Raw genomic sequence first — 27,208 nt, 5'->3', positions numbered from 1 at the left:
AAGGTATTTCTGAGAGTATTAGACATGTCCATTCAGAACCTTGATTTTGCTGTAGATTTGACATACAGTTTTTTCATTTTTTTCCATAATGAGCAGGTGGGTGCTTTAACTAAAAACCATGTAGTTGTGATTCGACACTGATTCGATGTTACAAAAGCTGTGCTTTTGTCACTCCCAGTGAAACTTCACGCAGCATGGGTGTATGGCTGGGTCTCTCTTTGGCCAGTCCTTCTCCATGCCTTAGTTCTCCTTTCAGGTGGATGAGGAGCTGCTTCAGTTAAGAATTGTGTTAGTACATGATATTAAATGGAATTAGCTGCTTTTTCTGCAGGACGTTTTCTTCTTCCTGTTCTGGCTTTTCATACACCATTAGGCACAGAAGATGCTCCTCACATCATGGCTCACTGAAACAGTGTAGCAGTGTCTTTTTATCACAGGAAGGGAACTATTTCTGCATTATATTTATTTATTGCTTAGTCTGGGTGCTCTTGCTTGGGTCAAGTTCAGCCTATACAAAAATTTCTGGCTGGGAAAAGTAACTGAATCGCTGACCAGCATCAGAAGTGTCTTTTTTTCTCTGGTGTGAACTGGGAATGATTTGGCTCTTTCATCACTTTTGAAGTCTGATGTAGCTTATTGCTGTGTGTACTTCGAGTCAAAACTAGCCCATTAATATGTCTTAAACCAGTTGTTAATGATGAGTTGTCTATTGATAGAGTGGCATTTTCTAGCCTGGTGGGAGAGCAGTTTTCTTAACTACTGCTATTCTTAAAAAAAAAAGAACCTTTTAAAGGTCCTAGAATGCCTGGGAAAAAAAAAAGGTCTCCAGGTGTTTCTCATTGGCATTTGACAGATTGAAAACAGATCGTCAAGTGTTCAGAAACAGTGCTTGGTCATGTCACTCGGTTGTGGGATATTTGGCAAGTGATTAGGCTTCCTATTCCCAGGTCCCCAGTCTGTCAGCCAGCTGTATCAAAGTGGTAAAGCATTTGGAGCACCAGTCAAAGAGAAATAGCTCATTATTAGGGGTTTGCTTTTAATATGTGTTCCTGATAATTATAGTGAAAAAATACTTGTATATATTAGATGAAAGTCACTGTTGTTCTATGTGGTTTTTGCCTTACATTTCTTTCTCTTTGTTACGTGGAGATCTCAGCTGTCTTTGTAGATGTCTGTTTCACTACAGTCAGTTGCAGTATCAGTAAAATACAAGTTTGCCTCTGCAAACCTATATTGCTCAGGAATAGTCATTTCTCTTCTCCTGAAAGTAAAGATGAATTTAATAACCAAAAGGATGTTTTCCTTCCCCAACTGCTGTGATACTTTAAAGGTACTAATTTCTAGAAATATTGACTTAAACTGGTAACAGATGAGGGGTTTCTCCTTTCTTACAAGTAATCAGTCACAGTACAGTTTTGGACTGAGATTTCCCTACTAGATTTAAGTCTTCATCGTGCTACAGAGAATTTGAGTTGTAAAGCATCTTAGAAAAGCTGACAACGTTTTGCTTCTCTGTGTTATTTTTACACAAATCAACCAGAGTTTATTTATTCCCTTATCCAGCATGCACATCCCTTTGCTATTGGCCAATTTTGAATTAGCTTTACAAAGATTACATGGATAGAGCCAGCATTGTGGTGGTTAATAGAAACCTGTGCAGTGAGGTCTGTGGGCTGCAAGATCACTAACAGTACCAATGACAGTGAAGTATGGCCTTATCGAAAGGAGAATTCATAAGAGGCTGCCCTGGGACACTGCACCACTGTCCTTCTGTGTATCCTGACAATGTTATCTGTCCTCTCAGTACGGAGTATCAAATGTCTGTCACGAGTACAGAAATTAATTTAATGTCACCTGAAGACATGCAATTAATCTTTTAGAGGTTTTCATAATACCTTTACAGAAAGAGTTGCCAGTTTGGCGGATTTGGATTTTGGGGTTTAGCAGAAGATAAGGAAAATTAATTTTTCATCAGGGTTAATACAAGCTAGCAGGGCCACAAAGGCTGAGAAAAATGGTTTGGGAATTTGTCAAGTGTTGTCACTCTAGAATAATGCTGCTTAACGTCTGATAGGTGTAATCAAGAGTTGAGATTTCTATAGAGGGGGATTAATCAATTTGCTCACTACAGAATGCAAGTTGGTGATACCATTCCTTCATGGGGTTTAAGAATGAAAATAAGATTTGATCTGTCAAATTGCAAGCAGCTCTGACAGTATCAATAGGCATTTTTATCAGTACATTTTAAAGCATTTGTTATAAATAAATTTGTCCTGCTAATGTTGGTGGCAAATAAACTTCAACTTCATCATAAAACTGTCATGATGATTATGACAGAGGCTCCAGCTTGCTAAATTCAAGCAGTCCTTCATAGAATTCTGCTTTTAGAATTTGTGATCTCATATTTGACAGAATTCTTTCTAAGTTGTTCAAAACACAACACTGACTATATATAGGTCTGTATATTGAGAGGCTGATGAAAAACAGCCTTGATAGGTATCAGTGGATTGGTTCTAAAAGTCATGGCCATTGAATGGCATCAGTTCTTTTTGTTAGTCTAGCTTTAGGTCAAACTGCAGATTCTTCCAGAGCAGAGGTTTGAAAAACATTCACCATGTAAATCCAATCCTTTTACCTCAATCTTTTGAGCTTTGTTTATACACAGTATTTGAAATTAACTTGTTTTGGCGCTGCTCACAGTCTTTCAGTACTTGAAATTTGAATGATACTTTTTATACTTTCCACTGGACAGAACTCCTGCAACCTAAAAAAAGGTGTTTTCATTACTCCAGCTTTAATTGAATAATAGAAAAGTTTCTTTTTAGAGAACTCTTTCCTGGCCAGATCCTAGGAAGGCAGACTCTTTGTAAAGTTCAGAATTTAGAGCTTAAAACTCTGGATGATTTTTAATCTAGAAATTAAGGAGTAAACAATAAGAGGAAAGCATTCTTCCATCATTGATTTGCAAACAAAGAATGAAAATTTATTTTCTGCTCAGGACTTTAGAAGAAATTTGAAGTATAAAATCAGAGCTTGTATCAATCAGTCCCTGGTCTCTGTGGTCGACTAAGGTCTTCTACCTGGGCTCAGCATTTTGTACATCAAATTGTGTGAGACAGGTCATGATGATGAATAGATGCATCTCTGAAAAATTTAGTGCAGCCCTGCACATTGTGAAATACTCTAGGAAAGAAAATGTATTTTGACATGAGAAGGCTTAAAACTTTAATACCTCCGTCTGTTGCTGCATATTTAAATCTGGGGAAGGCAGCAATGTAAGCTGATAAAAAATAACAATACAGAAATTGTCTTTAGGAAAAGCAAAAATTGATTTAATGTAATCTAGACCTGAGACATTTTAAGTAGAAGAGATGTTAGCAATTTAGTTTCTGTGATTTAGATGTCATTTGGGGTAGCTACTGCAGCACAGCTTTAGTGGACTTACCTGCTTGCCTGTAATTTGCTGTGTGATGAGGGAACAGCAGGAGTTAGCATATGTACAGTCATCTTTACAGCTGTGTGTCCTTTCCTCCAAAATGTTAGTGTACTCCTATCAGCAGGTCACCTGTCCATAACGTTCTGAGGTTTTGTAGCTTTAAGTCCAGAAGTTAAAAAGCTTTTTTCAGGTGTTTTGCTTTACTTGGTTCTTCATTGTTGTACCTGGAAAGGCCACTTGTTGTCTTGCATAGAAGTGTAAAGAATGGTGGTGGTCGTGGTGAGAGTAATTCACCACTACATGGTACTACTCAGGTTGTTCATTTTGGCTTGGACAGTGTTTGTCCTTGCACAGTTGTGTCTTGAACCAGTGAAAAAGGAATTACTGCTGAAATGCTTCTTCTGGGTCATTTTGCTTGTTGTACATGTCACTTAGCATTCACATTTGGTTTTTATTTCTTAAGAAAACCACCAGGTTTTTATCTACAGTTGAAACCAGACTACCTGGAACAGGAATTATGTCTCGCTGACTTGCTCAGCTCTCTTAGACCTGGGGCACCATGTCTGACTCACAGACCTCTCTGGAGAAGCAGTGCTGCACTTTTGTCTCTGCTTCCCCTCTTCAAGTGGTCTCAAAACCAGTAAATGTTCAGAGCAGTAATATTAAAAAAGGGGTGGGTTGATCCAGTTGCCTTTCCTTTCATTCTTTTTTCAGGAACAAGCAAAACTCGTTCCATCCCTTTTCTTTATTGTTTTCTGTAGGTTTTCATATTTCTGAAATGGATCAAGTCATTAAAAAGTCCAGAGCTTTCCACCTTTTCTGGCTCACAGAAGAATCTTGGTAGCAGCAAAGACCAGTGGTGGCATTTGAGACCCCAGCAGGGAGCAAACCCCATCAGATTTTTCATCAGTGCAAACCAATGTGGTGTGCTAATGCCTTTGACTCTGTTCCGTTTATACAGTTTTATTTGGTGATAATTGAACTTGGTAGTTAAATATTGGGTGGTTGTTGGCCATCCTAGACTTTTATGTGAAATGATTGTTTGCTTTTGAAGTTTCAGTAATGAGCATGTTGGATGTGTTTTGTACCTGAGGGCTTTGCTCTCAGATGCTCTTCCGATGTGCTGGGATCCTTTTTTGGTTTGGAAAGAAATGGTTGCAAATATTTATGGTTCTCACAGCAGGCATTTAGCAGAGATTAGATTTTAACTCCCAGTTATTGCATTTAAATTCCTCCTAGAATTTTTTTTGTTCTTTTTAGTTTCATCATCTTCCAGCTGCTGTAGGGTTGAATAAAAGAAATTATCTGATCAAGCCATAGAGCTTATGGTGATGTTGATATCAGAACTAATATTAAAACAAGGATTTAATGTTGGTAAGGTTTTATGCATATGTTTGGGTTTTTCAGGAGTGCTCTTGCTTTTGTATTTTTGAATACAAGTTGAAGAAAAACTGAAGGGAAAGCTTTGTAATTTCTCACTAATTGCTGCTCTCAAAGGTTTATATACCAAACTTCCCATGAAGACTTGGTGCCATTCAGTTCAGCAGAGAAAAAAAACCTGTTTGTCATTAGAGGTGGAAGAGACAGATGCACATTTCTGTTACTTTCTTGTTTTGGACACTGTGGACAAATGCCATGATGAGCTCTAGGATTTTCCCTGTGGCAAACTGCTTTTGAGTTGTAGTGCAAGGAGGTTTGAAGCTCCTTTGTCTGGGATTTGAGTTCTTGAGAAATTGTAGCCTGCATATACTTAATCATGCTGAGGCCTTGATTTTGAGGTGTAAATTCTGAACTACTGAACCATCCAACATAAGACTGGCCACATACGATAGATTATTTCTTACAAGGCTTAGTAACCAGTCCTCACTAGGTTTTTCTTTTGCTTTTCTTTAATGGAGAGGTACTAATTTGTATTCTCAACAAAAATTATCTTGACCATAAGTCTGTTTCTTCTGCACCTTTGTGTTTTGTCTCCTTATCCACAAGAAATGTGCCAGTTAGCATGAAATCCTCTAGTTTGTGATGTGTTACAGGTGCAAAAAGAGTTTTGGCTTGTGAATATTTAAGGGAAGGGGAAAAGAAAATCCTGTGTAAATAAAGGTGTTTTCATAATATTTTACTTTTCCCCTTAGATATGCATTATATTGGAGAGCTTTCATGCAGTTACCAGGGGTTGGTTAGGGAGTTAGTCAAAGCCTTCCTCCTGCAGATAAAATGTTCATTAGTATTTGAGGTCTAAAGTTGAAGTCCTGTCAAGGCATAGATACTGCTGTTGAAACCATGCAGTAATACAATGCAGGTCATGGATATAAAAGTACCTGATACTTTGTCAGACTCTGCTGGTTCTTGCTCCATGGAATTTTCAGTGATTGTTCTAATCTGGACAGGCAGACACAAATTCAAGAATCACCTGTTTCTAGGAAAAAAATGAACTGTTGGGTAGAGGCAGTGGAAGGGGATAATTTCAGTGCTTTAAGCTCATGGTTTTACTGTGCCTGATTGCACCAAGAGATATTGTGGCAAGAGTTACCTTGGATGAGAGAGACACTGAGATGGTGTTTCACTGTGTTTATTATTACAAATATAAGATCTTTGTAAGGCAAACAAAAAAACACCTTGAGGAACTGTTCCAAGTACAGACAGTATCCAAGGAAAGGGACTGCTTAAAAAGCTGCTGGTATAGAAGTGAGAGAATGAGTATGCACTTCAAAATAAGTACCAGTTTTTTAACTAAAGAGGGTTGGAGGCTTAAAGATGAGCAGAGCATTTTCCTGATTCTTCCAGTTCAGAAACTTCTTCACAGTTCTTTGCTCCTCCTTCTGCAATGTGTCTCTAATTATGTTTAAAAAAAAAAAAAGTCATAAAAGTATAACACACTCCACAGTTCACATGTAACCTGGAAGGAAGAATGATTTGGGAAGTGAAAACATCTTGTTGCTTTGTATATGAAAAGACATGATTGACCATTGTAATTATAACAAAACCTGAACAAAGTAAACCGTTCTTCTGCTAGCACGGATTTATTTTAGGCTGAGGTGCAATTTCCAGGCTGAGCCTTTGCGCGCGCCCGCCACAGCCACCAGTTTGCTTTAGCAGGCAAAGCCCTGGACACTCTGAATGAGCTGAATGTGGCAGGAGTCTGCTCAGGGCAAGGGTGTGCAGTGCCTGGACACTGAGCCGCTGTTGTGTTGTTGATTTCAGCAGGGGGGAGAGGATGCTGGCTTTTTTCACCCAGAGGGCCAACCCCAGCGGCCTCAGCAACCCCCGGAGCCGAAACAGCCGCCAGTGCGGAAGGTCACATTGACAAAGGGAATGCAGCAGCACCAACAGCAGCAGGCACAGATCCATTCACCAGCTCCTCAAGGAGTCAAAAACATCCAGGGAATCCATCAGCCTAAAAAGGTGATTTTTAGATGCATATTGGTGCTAGAAGTTTCACTGTCTAGCTGTGTTGCTCTATTAATAACCGGCATTCTGTTTGTCAATTGCTAGCGCAGGGCTGCATGACCCAGGAGATGCATAATTGCATATAAAGCTTTTAATCTAGAGAGACTTGTTTGTACCCAGCACAGACTGGCAGTGCCTGCAGGTTGCTTCATCTGCTGATGTTCTGGCCAGCTCAGCACTCCCTGGGGAAGTGCATGTGTCCCGAGACAGCTACTGGAGGAGATGGTAACCAGTGTGCTTTTTAGCTTTAAAACCAAGTGGGTTTTTGAAGTTGTGCTTGAGATTTTATTTTGGCAGTTTCCTGCTTATGTAGGAGCACACAGCAACTGTTTCAGGATGCTCTTTGCTGGATCCCCAAAGTTGGTATCACTCAAAACAGTTGGTGATCTTGTAACTTGATTTTTGCCCTGATCATGCACTGGTAGGAGGCAGGGAAGAGTCAGGGTGGCAGCAGCATGTGACTTCTCTACATTTGCAAGCTGGCACACTCCTTGAAGGTAGCTGGCATTTTGTCTTTTAAGTTAGTTCTTGGTTTTGAACTGTTGGCCATAATCTTTCTGCTTCATATAAGGATAAAGTTTTGTTGCAGATGTTGAAGGGTATGAAAAGTTATTACCCATCATAGGCTTTCCAAGTAGGAATCAAGAAACTCTGTTGAATGTTGACTCAGTGTTCAGTGTTAACTCTGTTAAATGTTTGTTACTCTGTTTCATTGTTATTTTTCCTCTCTCTCACTGTTCAGCATTTAATTTGCAAGAATTAAATCCATGCATTTCCTGCTCCAGAGTACAGGGGAGAGAAATTTTTAAAATAGTTATTTTAAAGTTATTTAGCCTTATGCAAATAAAACCAAGAGTTGGTAGCAGTAGAGATTTGAAGGTGCTTGAAGCACTTTGCTGATCTTGTGAATACCTTAAATTTAACTATGGGTTAAGAATAGAAGAAGGAGAGGGATCACCTGTTGGAGTTTTTTTTGTCCGTACTCAAAATGTGGAAGCTGAACACATGCTGCTAAATGATGTGATCAGTGTTGAAAACTAGGTTATATATTTTTGTCTGAGATCCTCCACTGTGTGATTGATCAATCTGTGCTAGAGCTGAGGCTTCTAGGATAAATGCAGTATATATAACTCAATATATAACTTGTTATCCTGCTAGAAGAGGTTTGCATAAGCAGTGGAGGAATATGTTAGTAAGTGGCCTTTCAAACTGGCAAACAGCAACAAGCTGTTTTAAATCAAGACTTTAATCAAGTCTTCAAGTAAATAGCCAACTTTTTTATCCTCTGTCAAGTGCAGCACACAGAGTCAGTGGGTAAGTAAATCAAAATACTGTTACTTTTGTTGTTGGCAGGTCATTATGCATGGCAGAGGCAGAGGAGTAGCAGGCCAGATGGGCCGAGGACGCTTGATGCCAAATAAACAGAACCTGCGAGTGGTGGAGTGCAAACCTCAGCCCTGTATTGTGTCAGTTGAAGGGCTTTCTTCATCAACTACTGATGTCCAACTGAAAAACCTGCTGATGTCAGTGGGACCCATTCAGGTAGGTCAACCTTGGTTTATCATTTTTGTGCCAAAAGGCTTTCATTCTGGAAAGCTCAGTTAATTCCCTGACACTAAATACAGAGCGTGTTTATTGGTAATTTATGTCTGAAGGCACCCCACCCACCAAGCTACACCTGGTAGCAAAGGCAAGCACGTGATGATATTGCAGCACAGGAGGCACAGTAGGATTTTGCTAACCATCACATTCCTGCTGCAAAATCCACCTTCATTTTGGAGTTCCTGTGCTATCTGTGTTGTTTTTGTAGGCAATACAAGCCTGTCCATTCTGTGAGGTTGTTAAAGCCAGATGGTCATATCAGAGCAGATGTATTTTGGGTGCTGTCCTTGTTTATTGTTGACTTGCACCTTTTTGACATTTACCTTCTCCTGTCACTGCAGTCCTGGGGGTCCAAGCACCTAATGACCCAGAGGACATTTCATACTGTGTAGCATCCTCTACTTTTTCAGTCTTCTTTGGAGGAATTTACTGATCCTTAATTTTTTAGAAGGTTCTCTTTGTAGTGGCCTGTGGGCAAGGTTATGACATGCACACACTTGTATCTGCTGTGCAGCTTCTGTTCACAAACTGCCTCCTGGAACTGATGTGTCAGTTAAATGACTTGAGGAAAGCAGGAGGTTTTCAAAGCAGTGAAAGGCTTAGGAGGCCCTCTCTGGCTTATTGTTACTGCATTTAAAAATATCAGTCAATGAATAATGAAAAATACAGGTGAGAAGTTTTTTTCCTTTTGACAGGAGCAGCATTTTCAGACAAATGCAATGCATGTATTGGAGGTGTTCTGTGAGATTTCTTTATTACTGGGATCATCTCTCTGTTGCAAAACAGACTGCTCTCCTAGAAATGAACACTCTGCCTCACTTGTTCCTAATTTAGTAAATGCAATAATGCTGAATTATTTACGTCATCAATTCAGAGAGGTTTAATTTGTTTGGGAAAGCAAAACTACCCTCACAAAATACTTTGTGCCTTTGTGTTCTGTAGTACTCTAGGAAATTATTCATACAGTTCCAAAGCACATTTATTCAGTGTTTACTTGCTAAATCTTGCATGAGAATATTAGAAGGAGATTAATAGAAACCCTGCAATGAAATCTCACAACTGAGAGAAGTTATTGAGAATGTGCTAAAAAATTTATTCAGTACTTGCTGTTTCATAGCAGACTCCCAACCCTGGTCTCTCAATTCAATGTCACAGACCAATTTAGGAGGATGTACTTACAGGAGAAAAAACAATGACTAATTTTCTATTGGGATTTGATGCATATCTGTTCCCTCCAGAACTTGTATTCTTGTAGCAGCATCAACTGTACCTTTGGAAATGATGCTTTCTGAATCATCATCCATTTTCCTTACAAGAAATCTAGAAGTAGTGCTTGAACAAGATGCTTGAATTTAGCTAATGATGCAGAATTCTCTTGTGCTAATTCTGCACTTGAATTTCAAGTCTGACTTGTAGAAGGCTAGAAATTTCCTGGCTTGTGTGAGACTAAATGATGGTTCACAAGTACAAATGGTGAGATATGCAGGAAAAAAGCAATGCTTTTGTAGGAAGAATGTGAGACTGGTTCCACCATTTGTAATACTTAGCTTTTTGATTTTGTTTTTCAATGGTACCCTGACAAGTGGCACCACAGAAGTGTTAATGCACCAAATGAGGAAGAAGCAGTAACAATTTTAAGTGACTTGGAGGACAAGAATGGAAAACAGAATGTTTGAAAATCTGCATTGTTGCTGCCCACAGCAATTAGTTTTATACAGGTGGTGCTAGATTTTCAAAGAGATCAATATCCTGAATTACAAAAGTAGATTTTCTCCTGGCTGTAAATTAATATTTTAACTCTTGCTTGTGCTCAGTGCTGCACAAAATCCCCTGCAGCTGGGAGGGTCAGGAGGCTCTGATAGCAAAGGGAGACTCAATTATTTCCTCATTCTTCCTTTAATATGTGTTTCATGTAAGGGACATTGCAGGGAGGAGTGCTGAAGGGAGCCCAGCACTGGCTGGAAGAGCTCTTCCCATGCAGGCTTTGGGGGTTCCTGTGTGAGGACAGTGAGGACAGGCATGGACCACAGCAAACAGATCTTGGGTAGTGCAGAGTTCTGGTCCTCTAAAATGAAGTGTTGCAGCTTCTTGAAGTGAAATAGGAGGGATTTGGGGAGATGGCAGTTGTGAGAAAATAGCAAGGGGTGAAATTCTAGCTGCTTTTTTTTTGAAATTAGACCAAGATGCCCAGGTTTTTAGCTGGTTTCAGATGGAGCTGAAGAAATAGTAAGGGAGGGGAAAGGAGAGTCAGTTCTGTCTGACTCAGTCTTTAAGATGTAGAATATCCTGTCTTTGGCTTTTGACTCTATTGACCAAAATTTTGCTGAAGGAACTGAACTCTTTTGAGATCAAGATTTTTCATTTTATTTGTCTCCAGGGGAAATAAGTGTGTTGGAACTCATGCTTATTTTTTGCAATTGTAAAGGAAATTTAAATCTGAATCAAAACTTGGGGAGTTCTCTTCATGCCTGGATAGTGTCTTGAAATGACACATATCCACCCCCCAAATGCCTGGTTAAAGGTAAGGATTCACAAACTGTGGCACACAGTTCAACAAGCACCTCTGATGTTAAACAAGAACCTTGCTTTAAAGCAGCATGCAGACACAGCTCAGAAATCTGAGTATCTCATGTATCAATTTCTGCTGCAGTCAAGATTTGAAGGTGGGAGTGGCTGAGACAGAGGGGGGAAGAAATCCAAGGAGCTCCTTGCTTTTTTACAAGAAGAACAGACCATGAGCTCTTGTCCCAGCTGGTAGATGACCTCTGCTTCATCTTCACCTTCCATGCTGGGACCTCTATAAAGCAGCTGAGCCCACACCAGCTCTTGGTTCCAAATATCCTGAATTTGTTCATGTGATCATCCTGTGTGCCTTTCCTCAGAAAGTGAATCTTTGCTGGCATAACAGTTTTAAGTTGTGGAAAAAGTCTGTAATCTATCAATGGAGTTAACAGGGAGGAAGAGATTACTTTGCTTTCTTGGGGTTTTATTTTTAGCTTTTTCTTGTCAGTATCATTCTCGAGGTACAAGCACCTTGCACAAACCTTGGGAAGGGAAGTTGAAAACTTCCCTCAGTTTATGATGCCCAGTGCTCCCAGCTTTGCCATCGGCTTTCACTGAGGTGTCAGTAAGTCACAGTTTGGGAATAGCTGGGCATGCATAAGACAGGATGGGGGAAGCTTAGAGCTGAAGTTGGAAATTTGGCATTTTTCCTTTTCCATACCCTAGAAATGGAGAAAATTATCTTTTCCCATGTATAACCTTTGAAATACCTTCTGTTGCCTAATCGCTGAAAACTCTTTCATTCTCATCCCTGCTTCACTAGAGGTGCTCTGTTATTCACATAGGGAAAAAAAAATGCCATTAAGATTCTCAAGACATTGAATAAAAGAAAATCTTTAGGGCTCCAGGAACAGCTGCCTTTTACAACTCAAACATAATGAAATTAGCAGAAGTGATTCCTTCCAGCATACACTCTGCTGTCATACTCTTTCTGAGAAGGATGAGTTTTCAGAAGCAAATAATGTACCTCCAGTAAAATCTCACTGCTGATTCTAAAATAATTAAGTGTTATCAATAAAATTATGAATTCCAAAGCATTGGAAAGTACAGGAGATTTCTGTGCACATCACCAAACTAAAGCCTCCTGAGGATGGTGGTGGAGCAGTGACATTCAATGCACATCCATCCAGAACAACTTGATATAGTAGATTACTAATAAGTTGTAAAGGTCATGAGAAACAGCACTTGTATTTTTCTTTTTTTGTGCTCTTGAATTCAGGTTTAATGTTTATATTGTCTAGAGAGAGTTGTGTTCAGCTAGTTATTGCCACCCTCAGATGAATTGAGTTTTTTTGGGATGGTGGCAGGTAGAATAGACTGTTTTGTAGATCTTCAGATAATTTGAGTTCTGAGGGAATTGTTTTATGGAGGTATTCCATCATCATCATAATCTTTAATCATGTTTCCTTACATCAGATAGATGCAAACATAAAGCATCAGTGCAAAATCTCAGTATTTGAAGATTTAAGATAATAAATTCTGATTCTTAAGAAAAGAGAAATTGTGAAGACACACTGTTGTGTATCAGAGGTGAGGAGAATGTTGGGATTGTAGGTGTACTGTGAGTAGTTCTACAAATGAGGGTTTTGCTCTGCTAACACTGTCATTTCTGGTCCGGAAAAGCAATTCCAGTGCTGATGTGCCTGGTTTTGCTTTTTTGGAGTGACAGTGCTACCTAGTGCTGGGCTGCTGTAAAGGCAGCCCCAGCCAGCCCTGCCCTGCCTGCATTCCCAGGATTTATCTGAGTTCCCAGAAGCATCAGGGGAAGTGCCATGGGTGCACACACCCAGAACAAGGGTGCTCCTGCAGGGCAGCAGGGGGTTCTGCTGTGAGAGAAGGTGCTCAGGCTGTCCAAGGCACCACTGTGTCTTTCTGCTTGTGAAAACATTTTCAGCTGTTGCAGAAGCTATGGGAGATGATGTGGCCAGTCCTGCTCCATCCTTGGGGCTGGGGGAAAAGAAGAGCAGCTCCATCATGAACCTGTCCAGTTCAGCCTTGATGTAGAGCTGTGTGGGAGTGACAGATGCCCAGCTCAGGGACAGAACAGCCTTTCCCCTCGTGACACCTTGCATATGGAAAAAGAAAGCTGAGTACTTTTAAGGGCAGATAGTAGGAAGTTAAAGGTGTCAGAAAAGCAGAAAGGAGGAACAGAAGGTAGAAGAGATCAATGGCAACAGCTGAGGGTGAAATAAATACATTCTGTGCCAGCCTCTGTGCCTGCTGGTAGTGGCTGGGAAGTGTCACTGCCAGGAAGGATGCTTCAGGTATCAGGAGACTGTGAGGACAATAAAAACATGTCTTCATCTATTGATGGGAGGGAAGCAAAAATAGAATCTGGTTGTTCTGTTCAGAAAGTGCCTGCTGTGCTGCTGTTTCACTTGTTGCAGAACAGCTCGGATCGCACACTAGAGATGATGTTGGTTGGGGAAGTTTGCTTCCTCTTTGCACAGACCTGGTTTTTAGCAGCTTTATATGAACTGGCACCCACCCCTAATCCCAAACCCACTGGTGAACTGAATGTGTGGGCAGTACATTTCCTTAGTGAGATAAATTAAGTAAAGGAGGAAATTTTCATTTCCGATGTGTCTCCTGTAGTTGAAACAAGTGCTTGCTCCAGTCTCATTCCTGCCTGCTTGGTTTCTATCTCCCAGTGCTCTGTTTCTCCCTTTTTACTTCTCTGTGTGTAACCTCTGGGAGTTCTGGTGTCCAAGGTGTTTGCATTCTGCAAACAGTCTCTTGCTTTGTACCTGAGGATGTCCTGCTGTTTGTCTCAAGGCCCTTGGTTTTGCAGTGAGGCTTTACTAGACATTAATGTGCTGCTCTGGTCATACTGTGGCTATTTCAGTATTGTACAGGTAAGTGCAGGTTTAATTACAGAGCTTGGATAGAGGAGGAATTTGAGGGCAGTGTGGATCTTCAGGCTTAAGGAAATACCTTCAGAGAAGGAATACTCCTTTTATGATATTCATGCTTTAGTCACTGGTAGTGACTAAACTTCACAGTTGCAGAAAAACCTGGAGCTGCTGATTATTTTTTAAATTTTTGAGTCAAATAGTATGCTTTAAAACAGCTTGTAAACAAACTCTCAATCAAAAGTATGATTATGAAATACTGAGCTTCTTGAATTTTCCATTCAGCCTAAGAGCTGCATCTTTCCATGGCAGCTTCTGAGCAGAAAAAGACAATCAAGATCAATATGAGCTCTGTGCTTCCTAAATCCCTTCCATGTAAAATACTCTTCCTCACTCTAAACGAGCTTCTTATTTTTAATGCTAGAAATATGTCAGAATGTAATCTCTGTCCTCCAGAGTCAAACATGCTCAGAATACCTGTGACCTCAGGCTGCTATCAGGAACTGCTGCACAGTAGATCTGTACAGGCAAATCTGTGAAGTAACCAGTCATTTGAAATCCCTTGGAAGTTATTGTGTGTATTGTCAATCCTTTCCACCTGAGTGGGTCCCAGAAGAGGTTTTCATCCTCTGGTGAGCATCTGACTAGGTCAACTTAAAGAGAAGATGTGAATGAAGTTGTTTTCTCAGAGCTGTGACGTTTGGGAGGATTGTGGTATTTCACTTTAGGGGCTCATGATAGGAGGTTCTGGTGTTGCAGTAGGGAAGTCTCCTGTGGAGGAAGAGTGGGGGCCCTCCCAGTAAATCTAGCAATGCTCACTGGAACCAGCTGCTCTCCAGAGGCAGAGCTGCATCCTCCCCTGCCTCCCACCACTGGCCTTTCAAAATCTGTAGGTCACAGAATAATACCAACCTCAGATCAAATTCCTATTGAGGTATCATGCTTTGGGAAACACAGAACCATGTGTTTTGTCATTACAATGGAGATCATAAGACCAAGGATTGCTGTAGGAATGTTTGTTCTTTGAAAAGGAGAGAGCAGCTGGCATTAGTTGTGTGTGGTGCTGCCTCAGGTCTAAGAACAACACACTGAATTACTTTTTGAGAAATGGGTGTTGGATTTGCATGGCTGTGTTTTTGTAGTGGGGGGCTACAGGGGTGGATTCTTTGAGAAGCTGCCTGAAAGTTCCCCTGTGTCTGATTGAGCCAATGCCACCCAACTCCAGGACGGACCCACCACTGGCTGAGGCTGAGCCCATCAGCAGTGGTGTTTGTGCCTCTGTTTTCAAATAATAATGGGTTTTTAGAAGGGGAGAGGGGCTATTGAATGTTATAACTTTAAAAAAAAACAAACAACCAGCTGCCAAATTATTCAAAAAGGACAAAGTTTAAGTGTGTTAAACTAGCAAGGTAACATGATTAAGATTTGTAAGATGGATTAATTTTTGGATGTGTTTTCCTAGCTTGTTTGTTTGGAATCAACAAAAGCAAAAGCTGATGAAGTCTTTGAGATAATGCCTTGAATATTTTGGGATAATAAAATACCACAGGGTACACAAGGAATGTTTTCTTCTGACTGTAGCTGTTCACATCTTCCAAATGTAGGATCAGCTCTAAACTGCAAATCACCCCAAATTCAAAAAGACAGAAATAATCCAGTAGGATGAGTATGCAATAATTAAAATAATAAAAATTGTACTTCAGGTTTCTGCTGAAGTGGAACTGTTAATTTCTATGCCCAGCCCATAGCCTGTCTGCTCAGGATGGGATGGCAGCAGCTCAGGCCCTGCACCTATGGTAAATGTGTTGTGTGCCTTTTCATCAGTGCTCTTAAAACATAAAGCTCAGGGCTTAGGTAGTTAAGTGAGTAGGAAGGTATTGTCCCAAAATCAGAACATAAATAAATCTGTGTTAGGTAGATGCATAGTGTTCACACTTGCAAGTCATGATAGATGAGGATTTGTTTGAGAACACAGCAAAGATGGTGGCATTTCAGACTCTGGTCACATCCTCAGAGTACCTTAAATTAGTAATTCTCTCTTGTTAAAACAGAACCAGAAGGATTTTTTTTTTATCTATACCCAAGGAAGGTGTATATACCTCATATCCCTTAACAAACATGAAGTGATTATGCATCATTTTTGCTGACATAATCTGAGTGCAGCAGAGGCTGAGAATTTGAAGTAAACCCATTTAAATTATTTTTTTCACATAGTTTCCAACTGGAGCAGTATTGTTTATTATTTATTATTAGTTTATCCCTTATTTTTCAGTCCTTAATTCTCAGTCTTAAATCTAGGCATGTGTAACTGCAGCAGTTGAGAAGATGCTACCTTACCTCAGGCTGGGTGATGGGTTATGTTTAGGCAGTTCAGTGAAGGATCAGATGGGTGGTTTTTTTTGTTTCCATAGTTGTATTGACCAGTGAAATTAAATCTGATAAAGATGCTTTTCAGTAAACTTAGCCAAGAACTGATGCCCTGTTGCAAAAGCAGTTGAGTATTAAAATGCATGTAGTGTTTGGGGTTTTTTTTGCTTTGGAAAATAAAGCAGTAATACAGTGTAAGAACACAGTTCCCAAATGAGTCAGTTAATAAGCTTATTAATTCATAAGAAAGTATAAATAAGTTGTCTATAATAATATTTAGATTCTTTGACTAATTTTGGTAATAAGTCTGTGTTACACCAGAATGTCTTCCTTTAGTCAATTTTTTACATGCTAATTACTGAGAAACTTGTTAATAATTCATCATCGTGCTTGTATAAACTGCAAAATCAAATTTTACTTTTGTGTCTCTCAAGAATATTAATGCAATAATATCTCAGTTCTTGTGGGAAAAGTCACCAAAAGCAGCTTCTCTTCTTCAGTTGATCACAAGAGCATAAAGCATTGGGAGGATCTGCTGTGGTAGCTGAGTGAGACCTGGCATTGTGGGGAGGATCAGTTGGCAGAGGACATGCAGGGTGCAGCTGGAAGGATGCATCCCTGGGTTCTTGTACAGCTCCTCTTGTTGAACTGTTCACTGAAATATTCATCCTTTCAGTGATTCAAACAGGTTTTTCTCTTATTAAAAGGGTTGACTTCTTTGAACAGGACAGATTTTCTGTTTGTTTGTTTTTAGTTGTAAATCAAATACTTTTGTTGGCAGCTCTTAACATTTGTTCTTTCCAAACCTTATTTAAGGGCTGTGTTTAAATTTTAGTCTTCAAAGCATAGTCCTCAGTGATAGGACTTACTTAGTTCATGGTTCTTTCTTTTTTAGCAAGAAAAGTGGTGTCAAGAAAACATGTGTTAAGGTCTAGTTCTATAAATCATAAAAAAGTGAGATTAGTAAGGGAGGAGAACACAGACTTCAGCATCTCTGTCACTTATTCCTGCAGATAAACCTGCAGGTGAATTCAGCTTTATCCAGGGTCTTTCACCACTGCTTTTTGCAACATGACTTCATTCTTGTTGGTAAAATGTGCTTAACTATGTCAAGAGCATTCTGATTTAAAAAGAAATAAAGATCATCTGTTGAGTGTTTTTTTTAAGCTAAATCCTATTTCTACCAGCTCAGAAATGGGGAAGTTGCAGTGACTTAGCTATACCTTTTCATCATAGCAGCTTTCCAAAAACTATAAAATTAAAATTAACCTACTGATGCTTATCAGATTTGCTGAATCCTTTAACTTTTACTCAGCTTTCACTTTGAAATCACAGGCTGGTGGAAATACTAAACATCTGTGATTTTCCTGGAGAGAGGAAAGTTTCCTGTCAGTTAGAAGAAGGAGCAAAATTAATTGCTTCAAAATCACAGATAGGTAAGTTACAGAAAGTGGCAAAGCTGAATTGTCAGGCTTACATACAAAGAAATAGGACTTATCAGGTGCCATGGCTCTTGTTAAATACACATTTACCAAGTGAGCCTTACGTGTTCAAAAAAGATAAAAGTAGACAATTTTAATAAGAAATTTCCTCTAGGCATATGACATCTTGCTTAAAATGCTCCATTAGATTGAATGAACAGGGAACAGATTAGTGGGATTAAAAATTCTTTCACTAAGATACCAAAGTGTGTCACCCTCAAAATGTGTTGAGTGGGGTTGTATGGTTTTTCCCAAGGAATCCTTGATTTCTCCAAAGATCTGTGGTGCTTTTTTAACAGTCTAGATGGTGATGCAGAATTTCTGAAGGTAAAGTTTAAAATCCTGAAGATTGACCATCAGAGGGCTGGAATCATCCAACTGTGGGGGATGCAGCTGAGTTCCAGGCAAAAGGCTGGAGCAAAGAATTAGGTTTATATTATCCATCAGGAGGTCATAATCTAGAACAGTTTTAAGGTGTTCATATACATGCATTTGTCTCTGTGTGTGTGATATATATCTCAGTGTAAAACTGTATTGCCATTATGTAGAGACTCAGAGAAAAGTAGAATGTTAATAATTCTTTATTCTGCATCCAACGCTGTAAGAACAACTGGAAGTTGAATCAGAAAAATTCTGTCTTTAATGTGCTGCAGCATAGGCTATTAAAAATCCAGAACTTTCTGTGAGATGTTGGAATCACTGTGGTACTGTGTAATTTCGATTGAAGCCTTCAGATCTGTTTTAAGCTCATTACTCTGGCCTGTGTTCACAGGCAGCAGGATTTCAGGATCATATTTCCATCCTGAGTGTTCTGTGATGCTGAATACTTGCTGGATGTTCTCCCTGGTTGTTGGATGTGTAGCTATTTAATGTGTAAAGCTTCATCTTCTTGAATTTCTCAAGTGTCTTTTGGAAAATTATTCTATTATAACTGAAGTGCTAACTCAAAGCATAAGCTTTAATCTTCTTAAGTGTGATTACACCTCATAAGCAAGGCCACAGGACTGCTCTCTGGGGTCAGCCTGACCTGCTGCAAGCAGGGAATCAGGACATGAGTTCTCCAGAGTCCTGGCTGAGGTGTGCTGTAGTTTTGGAGAGCTCAGTAGTGTGTAGGGGGTTTGTCATAGCCAAAGCTTTGTGAACTGCTGCTCTCATGGTATGGGAGGAAGGATGGACTTGTCTGGGGAGATGTGTGTTGTGTGATGTGGTGACCTGAGTCATCTCTGGGGGGTTTTGTGGTGGTGTCTGCCAAAAGCTGGCCGCTTGTTTTATAAAAACAGCGAGGGGAATGTGCAGCTGAGAGAACTTGTCACTTTTTTCTGTTTCTGCCCTGCTTAACCTGTACATTATATATAGGAAATATATCAGGAAAGCCCTGATCCCTTAATGTATATCAGGTAAATGACTCCAGGTGTTTGTGTGGGCAGTTGAGCCCTGACCAGTTGAATGCTTCTTACTTGGTGGGAGTTTGGCTGTGGGGTTTGGCTCATGTGCGTGGATTGAAGAGTTGTCACCCTTGCTTAACAAGTCTGAGTTTTCCAGGTGGTACAGTTGCTTAAAACACCAAGTCAAACACCATCAGTTGGGACCCTGACTGCAGTCTCAGAAGTCTCTTTCCAGTCTATTCTTTTATTGCAACAAATAAGAGAACAGAAATGTGTTTCTGAATAAAGAATGTAGCAAAATTTCGGTCGGTTTCATGCAAAATAAGGGGCTGTTGTGAAGTAGATCTTGAATATTAAAAATACATTTTGGCTTTTCTGTCTCTGCAGAGTTTACAGATGCTTCCTCAGCAACGGAAAGCCATAGCAAAGTTCAAGGAGCCAGCACATGCTTTAGCATTTCAACAGAAATTCCACAGGTAAATAATTAAGCACTGCTGCCACCATGGTTCCTTCCCTCCTTTCAGAAGATAAAATCAGTCTCCTCTGGCTCAGTGTTTCTTTAATCCAATAAAGCATCTGTTGATTAGTGACCTTCATGGAAGCTCCATGCCTGAATCACTCTGAGCACCACATTTAACTTTCTTTTAACTTTTAACAGGCACATGATAGATCTGTCCCACATCAACGTGGCGCTGATTGTGGAATGATGTCTGCAGAGAAGCCCCTGCACCAGCCTCAGTGTACTGTGGAGCTACAGACTCACAGAGGAAAATCCATTGGGTTGGGACCCCTGTCAGCTCAGTCTGTAACTGCTCTGTTGAACTCCAGAAAGCACCAAGGTGACCTCCAGGAGAGGTGAATTCAAGAGGGATCTGCAAAGGTGGAATTTCTGTTCAGTTTCTTCACATTCTGTTGTAACCACATGGAATTATAGAGGTTTTTTTTTTTTTCCAAAATGCTTTTGATGCATGTAGACATTGTTCTTCAGGATCCTACTGTGTGACCACAGTGACTTGAGAGAGAATGGTTACAGCGAAAGATTTGAAAAACTTTCAAAGAATAGCAAAGAATATTTGATAATGGTTGCTCTTATCTTCAATGCAAGGTATTTGAATGAAAACTCGTTTTTCTAAACAAATTAGTTGCATTGTTTACCTGAGAGCACAGAAGGTATTCTTGCATAGATTTGAACATGGTCTGCTTTGCTGAATAGCAGTTTGCTGAGAAGCTTTGGAGGTGACACTGGAAAATTGTAGTTTTGATCTTTGTAAATAAGTCTGTGTATTTTTCTATTTCAACATAGACTTCCATTTTCTCTTTCCAACTCCACTTATTCCATAAAACCCTGTGTAGGAGGAATAACACTGCTGTATTTCCCCTTGTTTTTTAAAAACAAGGATCTTCGCCCTTCAGTAGCATCGTGGGGTAGTGAACTCCAAGTTGTAATTAGGTTGTTTTAAATAACTCTGCTAGATGCAAGGAAAAAGAAATATTTGGTGGGTCACTTCAAAAATGTTATGCAGGAAGAGTGGTGCATTCCTGATAGTTTTTCTGGCCTAGTGTTTCATGGTTGCCTCGTGTTTTATTTTGATCAGGTTTTTTTTCTTTGAGATTTATTTTGTCATGAATGCTGAACCGTAAGAAACCCGTAACTGAAGGGACTTGTTTTGATGTGGTGTTCCTGATACATAAAGGACTATAGGACGTTGTGAATCTCCTGATGAACGTGTCAGTTCCCAAAAATGCCATGCAAACATTAAGGAGCTTATCTTCTATTCAAAGTAAAATTCGTAATATTTCCTTTTGGTTAGAACCATCCAGACGGGGTTGCCAAAGTAACAATTTTTTCAGTTACTTCTGAATAAACTTATTAAAATGTCACCTTTATATTGGATTCCAGTTTTTATGAACATTTCCTTAGTTTTTAGAACATGATGTTTTGCTTCATGCTTTATTTTAGGAATACTCTTAAGTAGTCCACCTACTTTTTGAAGGGGGGGGGGGGACTTGCAGAAATGTAGGTTTGTTACCTGAGTAACTGCAGAAGAACACTATGGGTATGAAATAAAAGAGTTGCAAATGGGGTCCAAAATAGGCATGCCAAGCTGGAAGGAATGATCTAAGCAAATTTATAGTACCTTTTTTAAATAGTATCTTTTTGGTTTTGGGCGATTTAATGGCACAGATACCTAATTGGCTTTCTTCCACTTTTGATCCTGATTTTCAGTTAAGTAAAAGTTACCAAAAATATTGAGGGAATAAGTACTGTCAAAAGACTTCTAGGTAGACCTGTTGTTCATTTAAATAATATAGAGTAACATGGTGCTTAGGAAATATTCTTTAAGTCCATTTAAAACTCAGTGGCAAGACACAGTACCAGAATGAGAATCTTTTCATGGAGGTGGGGTTTACACCCACCTGTGTAATGCATGCATAGTGTTTAATGACAGCCACAGTTGCTGTACATGAAGGGCTGTTAGTGCTTCAGGGTAGAGCCCAGCTCAGGACAGAGCTGCAGGTAGGAAGTGCCCAGTGGGACCGACCTCAAAGACCTGCAGAGTGATCAGCCCCAGGCTGTTTAACTGCTCACACCATTAGCTCTGGGACCCCTGCACTGCCTGCTCAGGTGGTGTCACTTTTATCCCTAAGAAATAACTGGTGATCTTTAAAACAAGGCATTAAACAGTTGCTCATCCCACTGTCAGGGAGCAGCTTCTCTGCAGTGAGCAGGACAAGGAGACATCTCTGGAGTTCCAGTAGTGCGTGCCTGGAAATGTGGGATAGATGCAAACTCCAGACAGGCCAGCAGCTGAGTTCAGCAGTAGGAACATCTGCAGTTGATCAGCTGTCCTGTCAGAAGCAAACATTATTGGGGTTAGAGGGTTTCTTGGAGCCTAAGAATATGGGTTTGATTCAAAAGTCAAAGAAGTTTGTAGAAACGCTCCTGCTTTGGGTTTTGAATCCATCCCAAAGAGCCTGAGGTTCAGCCAACTTAAGTTTTAAAAATTTTTATTCACTTGGGTTTTTAAATTTTTTTTTTTTTTGAGACAAATGTGTGGCTTTGGAATAAAGACACGAAATGTCCTCATATCTATTTAAATGAAGGAGTGACGTGAGCAATGCCTGTTTAATGAGTAGATGCATCCCTTTAACAGCAGTTGCAGGAGATTTATGCTTGTGCATAGACAGGGTATGGGTGGATTGCTGGGGATTAATTCAGCTGTTTACTGCAGTACCTGGGTACCTTCCTATATGTAAACCTACCATATGTATGTATGTCTATATTTGTTTTATTATACACATACATACATACTCACACCCTGTGTTGTCACCATATCTCTCTAATGTCCTAAAAAACTCGGTAGCAAAAGTAGCAATTAGGTGAGTTATTTTTTAAAATGTTTGTGTTCTCTTATTTCTCAAATCATAACAAAAGTGGATCTCTTGGCATTGATTGGTTTGGATGATACAGCTCCTTTAGATCCATTTGTTGTCTCCTCCCAAAAAAACCCAGAGGAAATAGAGGTAAAGCTAGACAGACGTGTTCTTGATGTGTTCTCTTCCAGCACAGAGTTAAATCTGAGCATTTTAAGTTAACTTTCTTGGAAGATCTGTTGCAACCATTATCTTGTTCTTTCTTTGTAGTGAATTCACAATACGATGCAAAATGGAAAAAAAAAGAGAAGGCATTTAATGTAGTATGTAAATATTGACCTTTTAAAATTAAATTGCTACTCAGAGTGCTTACAGTCAACCACATCTTAGCTATTTGTTAGTTTTTTGTGTTGTCTTATCTAAATTTAAATGGATCTGGTTCCATAAATGTTGATGTGTTTTTGTGTATATCTTCAAATTTTTATAAAGATGCTAGTAAGTCAATACATATATCCTGATCTGTGTATTATTTGTTCAGTTTTTATTAGCATAATTTTATAATTATTTAAATAGGCAACTCCAGTAGGTGGTTATATGAAGTCAGCTTTTTTTTTTTTTCAAATTATTTCATTTCCATCTTGTACCACTGGAAAATTCACTTTATAACTATTCATATTTTGCCTTGACTAAAATATTGAAGTACCCATATGATCTGTGGTATTTTAGTTGAATGCTCTACTTTTTTTTTTTTTTTTTTAAATTAAAAAAACCCTAAAACAACTCTGTCCTTTAACTCCTGAGGGGAAGCACTGTCAGACCAAGGCACGGGGTCTCTCTGGGTTTGTTCCATTGTGCTGTTTGCAGGTACCAGTTAGGTCTGTGGTGTAATACTGTCCTCAAAAGTTGGGGCTGTTTTGGGTTCCCAGTTTGGGTTTCACACGTGGGGCAGGTTGGTGGCACGTTGGTGCATCCCAGTGTGATCAGTGCCACACCTGATCGGTGCCACGCCAGCCTCTGCTGTGGTGCTGGGGACACTCAGGGTCCTTGCTGCAGGCAGGGGCACCAGGACAGCTCTGTAGCATTTCCATGGCCAGGGGGATGCTGTCCTCAGCCCACACATGTCCAGTGTGACTTAGGGAAGGAGGAGTGGATCCAGGCACCCCCTCTGCATGGTATCCTTGGAATGTCTAGTTTATCCCTGCCCCCCGCCCCATTTAAATCTGAAGATTTGCTTCAGGTTTCTGATTTTCTCTAAAGAAGTCCTTCTAGCCTTTAAAATGCCCAGCAGACTGAGCATTTTAATTCACTAATGTTAGGTTTCCTCTGCAAGGACACAGATGAGAGTAAAACTGAAGGTTATTTCAGAATAACCTTGGAGGTCCTCAAAGTTGGTTTTATTTAACATCAGCTACTGGGGATAAGAAAAAACCTTTTACTTGGTGCTGTATTTTTTATCTTTTTTTAAGCATAGTATTTTTTATCTGTGTAGCTTGAAATGGTGCAGTTTCCCTGGAAGCTGCTGCAGGCACTTCCTGCACTCATTAACTGCGTGGCTGTATGTGTGTGTGGGTGTGTCACCCTTGTACCTGGCCTGAGAGGGGGGTGGGAGCCTCTGGGGGTTCTTTTGAGAGTTTTTTTTGCCTGGGTTTTTTTTTGTTTTTGTTTTTTTTGGGTTTTTTTGGAGGTTTTTTTTTTTTCCTGCTTGGGAGATACCCTGGATTTGTTCTCTAGCATAGTATTGTGATTTTCCTGTCCTTTGTGTAGTACTGTGTCTGTGATTCAAGTCAAGGTACTTGAAGGTAGAAATCTGTGTCACCTGTTCGCTGTCAAAAAGGCATTTTTGTTCAGAGAGACATAAACCTTTTTTTTTTAATGCATTTTTTGTGCTTTTGTTTTTGTTTCTTTTTTAGCATCATGACAGATGAGAAATTAAATGTAAAGGAAAAAAATCCTAAACAGATTTCAGAAAGTTAGCTGTATTATGAAGGTCATTTAGGGTAACATAGAGCTTTTGTTTCAATGTTACCTTAAATCATGCCTTGTCCTCTAATTAATTCATAAACATAATACTTGAAAGTATTTTATCTTAAATTAGTATCAAATCCTAAGGATTTTCTGTAAGGTTTTTTTGTAACCTGATTTTTAAGCACTTACTGTCCACATGAGCACAGGGGCTTGTGTACAAAACCAGATTCATATTGGATCCTTGCGTATGCCAACTTCTGGTATCATATGGTTGGGAAGGATCATTTTGTTCTTTGTAATGCTGCTTTTGGCAGGGTTGGGTTTTTTAATTTCAAACAAACAAACAAACTCCCTTTTCTGCTTCTCTACTTTGGTGGAAAGTGTGGTCCTTATTGCACTAAAGAAAACCTTGAGGGAAAGGTTTATCTCACGGGGTCTTTTAGGTGCCTGTGTTGCTCTCTGCTTTCTTGGGTCACTGATTTTTCTAACTAACTGGAAATGGGTTTTATAGATACACTTTTTCAACAGGTTCCACTGCCTTTATTTTATGTAACAGCACTTGTGTTCAGTGATTTTTAGCATCTAAACTTTAAACAGTATTGCAGGTTAAAAATACTTTTGTAAAAGAAGCTGTGTACAGTTAAATGTAGGTGTATTGCAATGTTGTGTGTAGTCACATGGAAGATCACAGTTTCAAACCCTTCTGTACTGATGTTGTGTTTGTTTTTCTTTGTGTGCATCTAATGGATTTTAGTATGCATGGTATTTTTTTTCCTAGTGTCTGTCAGGCTGAGATTGGAACAGTACAGTTTTTTCTCTATTTTTGAGAATAACAAAACCATTTGTTTGCAGGTTTTCTTTTTCAGATGATGAAACTTCTTTCAGGAGTTCAACTTCTAATTAATAGACATTTTTACTTACAGATCCAGCAGAGACCAAATGCTAACCCTTATTTATTCACAGCTGATCTTCTGTACCATTGCATATAATTTTATTTATAAAGGAGCCCTTGGATTAAGTCAGCCTTCTTTTTTTCCTGTGGTACCCTTTGCCTCTCTGCTATGCTTCTTCTCATTTTCATCTCATTTGCCCCCATTTTTCCATTTCCATTTGTACCCTTGTTATGTTCTGCCCTTTTCACTCCCTGTTCATCTCTCTGCTTTTTTTTTCTGAGTGCATTGCATTCAATCTTTTGCTGTTTTCTGTTCTTCCAGCTCTTTTGTGGGTACTTGAGCCCAGGATGTCCTGCCCTGAAATCCACCCTACCATACTTTCCTTTGCAGACTCTGGTGCCTGAAGTTGAGGTTGCTTTGGTACAGGTGTCACCCCTTAGGCTGTGCTGCCCGGAGAAGCACCACTTAACACTTTTGCTTTGCAGTTTTACCCATGCTGGGGAATGTAGACATTTCCTTTACATGCTTGAGCACTTAGCCAGGCTAAACAGGATTAACAACTGTTTTATCCTTTTCACTTTTCCAGGAGCTCTGTTCTTGAATTCAGTGATAGTAATAGCACTTTTTGTTATTGCCACGTAGAAATACCAACACTGTCGACATGATTCTACCTCCTATTACTATTACTGAATGTGATCCTTCCTAACCTGTAAAGTCCTAAGCAGTGTGTGTGTATATATATATACATACATATTTATCTGTATCTGGGTGTTTTGAGAATCATTTCAAATGTACTGCTCTAATCTGGATTGCAGAGTTTGTTTATTAGCAGTTCAGGATATAAATTCAGCAGCCGACTGTATCATACTGACTGCACTGGGAGTGCACCTGCCTCATGTTTCCTACAGCATCATCTGCACCAGGTGTGCACTCCTGGCTGCTTGAGTGTAATACTGGACTATACCAAATCCTCCACGTGCATAAGAGAACTTTGTCATACCTGTCTGGGTGAATGTAAAAATGGAAACACAAAGATGATGTCATGTACAAGTTTTTTTTACATGTATTTCCGTGTTTGAAATGTGAACATGTAAATATATTTATTGTACCTAAAATATGTCAATAAAACCTGATCTTTATCATTTCCTGCTTGTTGTTGCGTGATGTACAACTTCAAACTTGTCAAAAAAGGCTTCACACACCTGGATTTGTTTTACCATTTTTATTATGGTATCATCTCTGGGCTTACTTTTACATCAGCAGTGGAGCACAGGGTTCTTCACCAGCTGTGCAAAGGTGCCCCAGATGGAAACAAAAGTGGCTGAGGGTAAAAGGAACTTGTGCTTTTGTGGCTGGTTCAAAGGGTCTGGAAAATAAGAGGGGTCTCTTTTTAAAGAGAGAACATACACACAGGAGGAAAGCCTGTGAGTGTTAAAGCTTTTCTGCTGCTTTTTAGCCATACTGACATGTCTAATGAAAGATCTGTTTTCAAATATTGCTTATCTTTATTCATGCCATAAAGAGGAGCTCTTGGCAAGCTGAATTTGGTAACCAGCAGTTACTTCCCAAACACAATTATATCAACATAAATGGAGGCTAATTCCACTGGTCTGCTGTAGATCAAGAAAAGAGGTCAGAATCAGCTGTTTTGCACTTCCTAGGGGTTTTTTATAGTCTGTTAACATTATTCACAAAGTTAAATGTAAAAATCCTGGCATCACTGCAAGTGGCACTTGTGATGCAGTGTATGCATTTCCAGGGAAGCATTGCTAGCTTGTCACATATCACTGGGTGCATCTCAGGAGAACCTCGTTATGTGGGCAGACTAATGACACCCCAAGTT

The 27,208-nt window shown here is 39.6% G+C and overlaps 1 protein-coding gene across 3 annotated transcripts in view; it reads left to right on the top strand.

Moving 5' to 3' along the window:
- RBM33 (RNA binding motif protein 33) overlaps positions 1-26,389 on the top strand; it is a 103,017-nt gene extending 76,628 nt beyond the window's left edge. For 2 of the 3 annotated variants that reach the window (XM_084203918.1, XM_084203917.1), the window contains exons 16-19: positions 6,638-6,838; positions 8,237-8,425; positions 19,520-19,608; positions 19,791-26,389. In XM_084203918.1, the coding sequence (XP_084060044.1) occupies positions 6,638-6,838; positions 8,237-8,425; positions 19,520-19,608; positions 19,791-19,839 (528 nt within the window). In that variant the 3' untranslated portion in view covers positions 19,840-26,389. The remainder of the gene's footprint in view (positions 1-6,637; positions 6,839-8,236; positions 8,426-19,519; positions 19,609-19,790) is intronic. The other variant, XM_084203919.1, reaches the window with a different exon arrangement.
- The last annotated feature ends 819 nt before the right edge of the window (positions 26,390-27,208 follow it).

Source organism: Fringilla coelebs, assembly GCF_963513975.1.
Source record: "Fringilla coelebs genome assembly, chromosome: 1".
Lineage (NCBI taxonomy): Eukaryota > Metazoa > Chordata > Aves > Passeriformes > Fringillidae > Fringilla > Fringilla coelebs.
This window is presented reverse-complemented; position numbering and strand designations above follow the sequence as displayed.